The following is a 9,240-nucleotide window of genomic DNA, read 5'->3' as shown; positions in this document are numbered from 1 at the left end:
AGCCAAAGGTGGATCATCATTAATACACATCATGCTTAAATTGTGACATTGCTAGTGCCCTACAAATACCTTATAGATTTAGATATAGATAAATATGTAGCTACTTCCTGTGAATTCACATAATTTCACCACCTTTTGGAGTTCAGTTATTTATATTTATAAAAAACTTATGTCTCGTTTTTCAAACCAGCATTTTTTTTTATTTGTTCATTTTTAAATGGATGTACTGTGGTTGGATAGCTGCAGTTGATCCACTCTGAGCTTTTGCTATGCTGGCTAGGGAGGAATGCTAATTGGTTACCTAGGAGAAGAGAGGAATAAGCTTAGGCTGCCTAAAATGTGATTCATATTCCACACCTATATAAGATATCAAAGGAGGATGCAGAATTCCAGATCTCTAGAGATTTGGAGGGAGCATCTTATCTGGTCCCCTGAGACCCACAAGGATGGCTCTTACAAGGGCGTGAGTAAATTTAGCCTTGCATATTTTCATGATACAGTAAACTCATCAACTTCTTTGAATTATATTGTGGCTTCCAAAGTCAGCAGAAATAGGACTGATTTGATCCTTTTAGAGTCCTTATTAGCAGTTTAGAGCATGTGACAAGCACAGCAAGAGTTCCATGAGAGGATTACGGCATCCACAATTCAACATATATTATGTATATTTGAATTACCTACACACAGACCGGCCCAGTTTAGTCGTGCATGTAGTAGTTCATAATGCTGCCACTTTAAAATGTTGGAAGGCTGACGGATTGTGCAGGTTTGTACATTATATGACTCCCTGCTTTCTAACTCAGCCATAAATCCAAAATAAACTTAAGCAGCTATAGTGAGCCTGTTTGCCGCTGCAGAAAGGGATGAACCTAACATGATCCCTCTCTGACAAACACCCTAATCCAAGCACACTTCAAATAATGTCAGGAATCTTGATCCTGTTCCATCACTTTGAGACACTCTTTCTGATTTCCAAATGTCTACTGGAAACCTTACAAAGGCAAGTAGGGCAAAGCTCTGTGAAATCTACATGTAATGCAAGAGGGCTGAACTGTGAAGGGTAAGTGTTCATAATATCTGTTTTCTCTTTCCAAATTCCTACATTCTTGAGCTACATGTGGCTCAAAGTAGGGGTGCAAAACCACCATAATTCTATGCTAGCCAATGCACTTTCTTGAGAAAGACCCTATTTTCCCATATCAAATATGCACTACATCTTTTTGTGTTGCCTGGTTTCTATAACTAGAGCCTATCATTGTTAGGTTTCATCTGCTTAGCAGGAGAACTAAACAAAGGTCAGGAGATGTAGACCATGAGCTAGAATTGGTCCTGGGTTTCATATTTGTTCATGGAATACTTTATTACTGAGGCTGTACAAAATCCCTCCCTCAGATACACACTTTTCCCTGAAGAGAGTGCCTAAGCAAGAAATAAAATACAGTGTTGAGTAAATCATAGTGGTTTTCCTTTATGTGCACTATTAACTGGTCCAGGAGTGAATAGGCAGTAAAATAATGAGAAGTAGTTTACAAGAATTTACTGCAGCAAACTCAATAAAACTGTAATGATCACAGCCAATTCTGATGTTTTATTTAGACCTTTGAGCACAAGAGTGCAAAATAGAGACTTGTTGTTCCTCTGCCAGTTTTATAATCTATGGCTGAACTGATTTCCTTACACTTCAGGAATTTAGTAATCCGGTCTCTGATCTGGGACCTTAGGATAGGTTTAAAGTTGTGCACTCAAAGGGAAAAGCATCTCCTGCTACCAGTTATACGATACCATGTCAATAACCCCATTTACTTTGGCAGATCTAAAGTTTCTTTAATCCAGACACTGTCACTTGTCTCAGACTGGTCTCTAGGAATTGACAAGACCAAATCCATGGCCTTCACTTTCTAGCTCAGTGTAGTTGAAATGTTACTTTTGTTTATTCAGAACCTTTGACCCTTCCACATTTTTAGGTGAATTCCTCTGTTTAGAATCTGCTTTCATTTGGTTTTTTTTTTATTTAAAGTTTCAGTAAAAAGTTGCATTTTGAGAAGGAAGACTGCGGAAAACCCTTATTAATTCTTCTACTTTAAAAACAACATTAAAATGGCAACCTATGGTTTAAGGACTACATTAGTTTCAAAATGCTTTGTGCAAAAAGATTGTCTGTGATATGGAGACTGAGCCACCTATGTTTTCAAGCTAGTATTTTCAGAATGCTTCAGAAAAGCATAAGCCTTTGAGAATAAGGCTTCAGAATAAAACTAGAAAGCCTTAACGGTACATGCCACTAGCACTCTGGCTCTACAGTGGGATGGGAGTGGGAGCACAGACTGTGCATCGTGGCAATACCTTGGAACAGTGGAGGAGGCTGCTGTCCTCAGCTGTCCATCTGTTTCTCCTGCAGGGACAGCTTCCCTGCCTGTGAGTTACCTTCTGAATTCTTGCAGTTTGCAGTGATATCTTAAGGCAAACAGAATCCATCCTTAGCACCACCATCCTACTTCCTTCTTTTTTCTTTATTAAATATCATACTTTAATTGGCCCCTAATTCGGGAGCAGAATGGCAAGTAGCTTAGGGAGGGTCAGCATGTCATAGGGAGAGTAACTGACAGTGATAAATTCATCAGCCACCTGAAGCTAGACCATCCCTGTTCATCAGGCAGAGCCTTCCTTCCTAATGAAATCATTAACAGAATTTGTATTGTGCAGCACTAACCTAACCGATGATGCTCTGATTTTAGAATTATTTGGTCAATGTTGAAACCTCAAAATTCTCCTTGACTGGTGTTCTCTCATTTCTGTGGGATGAGAGCAGCGGATCCAGGGAGCACAGATGTTAATGTATTAACTTTCTCTTATTGCTCTGAAGCAGGCTATTTCAATTGAATATTTGTTTCATACAGGAAACTCTCAGGAGGGGACAAGACAATGCTCCAGAAGTGGCAGGTAAGCTCAATCTTTGCTGCATATGGTTAAGTGAAGAATTTCAGCAACAGAGAAGTGTGTGTGTATGTATGTACTTCAAGGCCTTAGCTGTTCTCTCACTGCTGGAGGTGACATTATTGGCAAGAAGAGCAGAGTATTTACATCTGGTAATTGCAGAGGTTTTGCTCCTCCTGCTGTGAAGCATATGGTGCTACTGTCTGGCAGATGAAGTGTGATTTTATGCACACTTTTAAACTGAGACCGGAGAGAGCCAACAAGTTGAATGGCTGTTCACAGATCATCTGTGCATCTAAATCAATGCACCTCTCATTTCCCAGATGTTTTGCTGAGCTGGGAGATTCATTTACTTTATTGTACCCTGATCTTTGTGACCTAAGACACATTGAAGAAATCTATACATTCTTGCTTATATGTAGGACTTTGTGCAGCCTTTTCTGTAGAGGCATTTGTCCAGGATTTTTCAATATACAGGCTCACTTCTAAATTGGGGGAAAGTGCTCTGTTATGCAAATACAGTATAAAAGCACTGAGTGATTATAGACAAATGCAAATGTTCTGTCTGAAGAAGGGCCAGAATGAAGACACAGATTCCGTTGAATGGATTGTTGTATAAGAGAGATTGTGCTGATTTGAATGGTAATGGATGATTAATTACACTATTTATAGTTCTTGCCCTGATGGACCTAGGAAACATACGGTTCTGAGGGTGCCTTCAAGGCATGGTTTTCAGGGTTAAGGTTAGGAGATTTTAATGTTTGTTTCCTTTGCGTGGCAGAAGAGGGAGATCAGCAACTTCGATTACCTCATGTATCTGAACACACTGGCTGGCCGCAGCTACAATGATTACATGCAGTACCCTGTGTTTCCATGGGTCCTTGCTGACTATCACTCCAAGGTCAGTGCTTGCTGTAACATTCTGTACTTTTTATGGTAGCAACCATATAAAGGTTTGTTGAATGGCGTCATTGAAGCAGAAAAGTCTTGACCAAGGGTTCAAAATTTGAGATGGTTAATTTGAACTGTACTGATTTTTTATAGATTAATTTTAGGAATTGAGTCTGTGGCCCTCCTGTATAGGTAAAACTTCCAACACAGCCTCGCCACTATCCACTGAGCTAGTCCTGATGTCTAAGACTTGGTTATCTAAAATCCACATCTTTGCTGGTTTTGCTCTTCAGACTCTAAATCTTACTAATCCTCATACATTTCGGGACCTGTCAAAGCCCATGGGAGCGCAAACTGTAGAGAGGAAATGCAAGTTCATCCAGCGCTACAATGAGGTGGAGAAGAGTGAGGGTGAGTGTTTTGGGACACCAACAGCAGAAGCTTGAGTCCACTCTTTGGGGATGCTGGTGAATCTCTTGGCAGAATTCTCCCAAAAAAATTCCCAACCTGTGCCTAAGGGAGGGTCCATGCCAAGGAGACCTTCTCTCTTCTGGATACAAACTGGTTGTTGAGGACTTGAAGAGCAATGACTCCTGCAAGTACTGCCTTGTGTGCCTTATAATCCCTTGGGCAGGAAGAGATGCTGCAGAAAAAAAAAGCAATGTTCCCTAGAAAAGACTGCTTCATTAGCTAAGCTGCACATATTAGTCTTGTCTGTTAGCTAAGCACTATGTAAAAGACTACTGCATGTAGCTTATCTAATAGCTACTTTAAGAAAAGGAAACAGGATGTCTAGCTGTTATACTCTGGAGATCAAGACCTTTTTTGGTAGTAATAGGGAAAAGAATGTTCTGGAAATTTAAAAGCCTTATTCTTCAGAAAATTAAATGGGAGAGGCAAAAATGAACATACGGAGATGGCAGTAACTGTGCATACTCTGCAGATACTCAAGGTGTGCTTTTGCTCACAGATCCTTGAACATACAACAGACTACCCAGGGAGGTGGTTGATTCACCTTCCCTGGAGGTGTTTAAGGCATGAGTGGGCGCGGTGCTAAGGGGCATGGTTTAGTGTTTGATAGGAATGGTTGGACTCGATGATCCGGTGGGTCTCTTCCAAACTGGTTATTCTATGATTCTATGATATCTGCTTTAAAGACCTGCTCCCTATTTAGTTGTGCTGTCGTAACTGAATGCCATAGGCTTGAAATGGTCGTGTTTGGTGCTGAAATCTGATTTGTGTCCAATTTCCAGGAGACCTGTCGGCCCAGTGCCATTATTGTACTCACTATTCATCAGCAATTATAGTGGCTTCTTACCTGGTCCGACTGGAGCCATTTACCCAGACCTTCTGTTCTTTGCAGGTAAGGGGACAAGATAGCTTCCCTCTTTCACCTTGTTATAAACCACGTAACACGTTATGGTGGCTGTGTATTGAAGGGGGTTTAATTCTTTTGACATTTTCTGTATACTCTATGTGGACTCAGCTCACTGAAGGCTCTACGCTGTGTCTGTTGAATTCAGTGAAAGCATCTTAGTGGGAGCATGATTGATGCCTGATGATCTTGTTTTTTTCTGAGGGAGAAGGGGTATTTTGTTTTGGTTCTGTGATGTATTTTGTGAGAGCTGAGGCATGTAAAAACCTAGACAAAGTTTTACTACCTGTCTGGACATAAGCTTATAACTTTGTGGCAGATGGGACTTTCATGGTAAGTATTTTAAGTCCAAGTGTGCATATAGTAACGCAGCTACAGGCAACCACTTGGAGCTGGCTGTGGTGGCATTAAAAGCATTCCTCAGCCAGATGAGGATGCACAGTTTCTGGTGGGTGGGGAATAATAACAAGGATCATGGCATCAGCTCCCTGTAGGAAAAGTGGGGCGAGGCTACATCCAGTGCTCTAGAAGGAATGTGGTTTTTTTTGCTTGTTCTGAACTCAGCACAGTTTTATGGTGCCAAAAGCACACACCGTGGAATGGAATTTCATGGAAACTGAACTTTGTTCTTACCTTTCCCAGCTGGTCAGCATACAGGGGCACTAAATTTCCTGAGTTCAACAGGTACTTGGTGCCACACAAACACGGACACTTGGGCTGTAGCAGAAAGTTGTTATCCCTATTTCTGTAATATGTATTGTGTTATAGCAGGATCTACCAGGAGGACAGGTCCTCAAAAGTACATCCTTGCTGAACTCTGCCTATCCTTATGGAGCAATATGAGGGAGACAGCTAGGCCAGAATATTCCACACTTGGAGACTGCTGTATGTGCTGGTTGTGCTGGTACTTTTTCTTTTGTTTTGGTTTTGGCTTTTTTTATAAACAAATGCAAATTAAGTGCTGTGCTAATTAAGTAATAAGCCCTATGATATCGACTGTTACCAGCAGCTGCTGATGGGTTAGTGAACCACCTGAGGCAATGGTTAGCATTGCACTGTGTGAGCTATGTTAGCTGCAGTCGTGAATGACTGTGGAACAGTTGTTTTTTTGTAATAAGCAACAAAAACTGCTGTATCTCACTGGCACACTTTTCATGTATAACATGTTCCTAGTCTGAGTAGCTGCTTTGCAGCTGTGTGTGTGTAATTAGCAGGTAACCAGCATTTTTGTGGGGACAGTTGTCTTCAAAGGCTGCTGAGATCTGAAGCACTCTTTTTTTTCTGGATGTGAATCCACTGAAACTGTTCAACTTCCCTTCTCATTCATTTGCTCTTCTGTTGCTGCATGTTCAGATGAACTCATTGCTGTCATTTCCCTCAAGTGACTGTTCCTGTAGCGGCTTAAAAATTGCTAACTATGGGATGCAGTCAAGCAAACAGCAGACCTGAGAACGGTGCAATCAAATCAAGAGCAGGTTGGCAGAGGAGTACTCTCAAACGTAAGACCTTCAAGGGTACTGTTCTGGGAGCTGTGATAGCTTCTCAGCATCTTAAAATTGAATGCTTGTAACTGCGAATGGCCAACCTGAATGCAAATGACAAGGGATGAAACAACTTGGGTGCGCTCCTTGTGAAAAATTGATGTTGGCATAATATCATCTTTCTCAAGGCAAAGAATTGATTTGCACTGCACCACAGAAGAAGCCAGTGAGAAAGCATTGCCTCTAGTAAGGGAACTGTAAAGGAGTTTACAAAACTTTATTATTTCCCACATTATTTAAGTGTGTTGAGATCTGACTCTGTAGAAAAGTGTGTGTTTATGCTTTGAATACTGTACTGGAATAAGTAAAAAGTGGCTCATCAGACAGGTTTTGATAGTACCTTCCACTTCACCTTAGTCAATTACCTCCTAAAATTCCTTTCAGGAATTGGTCTCAGCACCACAAAAAAGTCACAATGATTTCTGTTTTGTGTCTTTCATTGGAAAGGCATTTGAGGATCCTGTGCCTTAGAAATAAGTGAGACTTGCTTTTGATTCAAGTTAGCTTTTATACACTTCTATTCTTATCCTACTGTTGCACTTCAGCTAGCTGGCTGATCTTCTATCCTGGCATTTACCTCTCAAAGGTACTTGTAGAGAATAGGGTTCTTATGCCTACTCTGAAATGATGATGATAATAATAATAATAATAATGAAAGTAATAATATATATACAAATATATGAGATTGCACCCCCACCCATCACACCTCAATAACTAGACATCACCACAAATAACTGTAGAGCAGGCACGAGGGAATGGGTCCACAGCTAGGAGGAAGCTGGACTCAGGAACTGGGTTCAGGAACACATGGATCTGGGATCAGGAACAACCAAACAAATGGGTCCTCACTAGATGTTGGCCATCGCAGAAGAGAGAGAGGCGCTTGTGATCATTCAATTGTATACTGAGTATGACATATACAGATGGAATACTCTGTTGGTCACTTTAGGGTCACCCTATTCGCCCCTCCTTGCAGGTGCGGCCCCCTTCCGCCAACTCGAGGATGGCCTTGGTTAAGTATAAGCATTGGTCTTTTTGCACAAAAATTGTCACTTTTGGAGAACATCGTCTCAAAAACATGCAGTTAGCTTTCAGAAAATGAAGTTACCTACAGCAGCTGAGTTAATCACAAAAATTACTCTAGCTCAAACCATGACATATTCTTGATTGTGTCACTGACTCTTAAGCAGTCAGTACTCAGTTTGATTATTTCTCAGCATCTCTAGGCACGTGGTAGGTCTTTGCACCTTTGTAAGCATCTTTTAGAAACTTTTTTGAGGTCTTTGGGTCTAAAGCACCACCAAGGATTAGTGATGCTTGGTTTTATAAATATGGGAAATTCTAACTTCTCTCTTGAGATCATTTTGACTAGTTGCTTTGTATATACCCTACTGAAACATAGCTTTAAAAAGCATTTTTTTCTAGTATTCCTTATGACAGTGTAAGGCCTCTGCTGAAAGGAAAGAAAGCAGAGACTTACTGGGTCTAGCTGCAGAAAAACCGCAAGAGTTTATGTCGACTTGCAATCTAAAGGCATAAAGCAATTCTTGATTCTCTTTTCCCTTTCAGTGCAGTTTTTTGCATTCGTAGAGAGAGAAAACTCATTAATTCTGATGTAAATATATGCAAATAAATTTATTAATATAGGAAATGGGAAAATCAGTTATTGCTTCCTTTATAAATAATACAGGCTTAAGTTTTAAAGATATTACTTTCCCTAAAATGAATTAGACAGCCAGGGAAAAAATCACATTTTTTCGTGGTGGTAATATCTTTAACCAGATTTGTCACGCTAACAGCATTTCCTATGTATATATTATTTTTATTTAATACAGGTAATCTTTTTATTACAAATCATATTGTTTCTCAGGAGATTACCATCAGCTCTCATAAAAGCTGCAAAAAAAGATGAAAAAGCATCAATCACTACTAGACACAGCATGCTACGTGCAGATTAAATATACAAAGCCCTTTAATATGCTTCAATGAGATACTTGTTAGCTGTTGATTTATTTATAGTCCTTCTTCTACTCCGTTTTAATTTCAATTTGAATTTGACTCCAAGGGTCCCTGCCTAATAATGATCAAGAACAAGATGACCTTGTGCATCAGATTAACTCCAGCTAGGCTTACTTGTGTGATTAGCCACTTTTTCACTCAATCCCTTGAGTGGAAGTGGGAACGCTTCACAATTGTCAGTGGTACAAGGAAGAAGAACAAGGAGGTAAAGCAGAACTACACTGTCATTTAGAGATGAGGCTGGACCAAAAGGATGGTCAGAATTCACCTCAGGGGAAACAAGGATGGGGTCTTTCAATCTAGTGGAATGTATGTTGGCCTTTGGTGGGAGTCTATCTCAAAAGGCAAGCAAGGAGATATGGCTTCAGAACTTAGTGTTTATTGACTTCTGTGTTTTGACAGCTTATCCATGAAGGTAGTTTCTCCCTAATAAAAGATAATGATAAAAGGCATTTCTTGAGTTGCAGTTCCCAGACTTAG

General features: G+C 40.3%; 1 protein-coding gene across 4 annotated transcripts in view; it reads left to right on the top strand.

Moving 5' to 3' along the window:
- Positions 1-9,240, top strand: part of WDFY4 (WDFY family member 4) — a 136,022-nt gene that overhangs the window by 102,751 nt on the left and 24,031 nt on the right. For all 4 annotated transcript variants that reach the window (XM_069864116.1, XM_069864115.1, XM_069864117.1 and 1 more), the window contains 4 exons: positions 2,898-2,940; positions 3,716-3,835; positions 4,119-4,236; positions 5,079-5,188. In XM_069864116.1, coding sequence (XP_069720217.1) covers positions 2,898-2,940; positions 3,716-3,835; positions 4,119-4,236; positions 5,079-5,188 — 391 coding nt within the window. The remainder of the gene's footprint in view (positions 1-2,897; positions 2,941-3,715; positions 3,836-4,118; positions 4,237-5,078; positions 5,189-9,240) is intronic.

This window comes from Phaenicophaeus curvirostris, chromosome 9 (genome assembly GCF_032191515.1).
Source record: "Phaenicophaeus curvirostris isolate KB17595 chromosome 9, BPBGC_Pcur_1.0, whole genome shotgun sequence".
NCBI lineage: Eukaryota > Metazoa > Chordata > Aves > Cuculiformes > Cuculidae > Phaenicophaeus > Phaenicophaeus curvirostris.
Note: the sequence above shows the minus strand (reverse complement) of the source record. Positions and strands in the feature narration are given on the sequence as shown.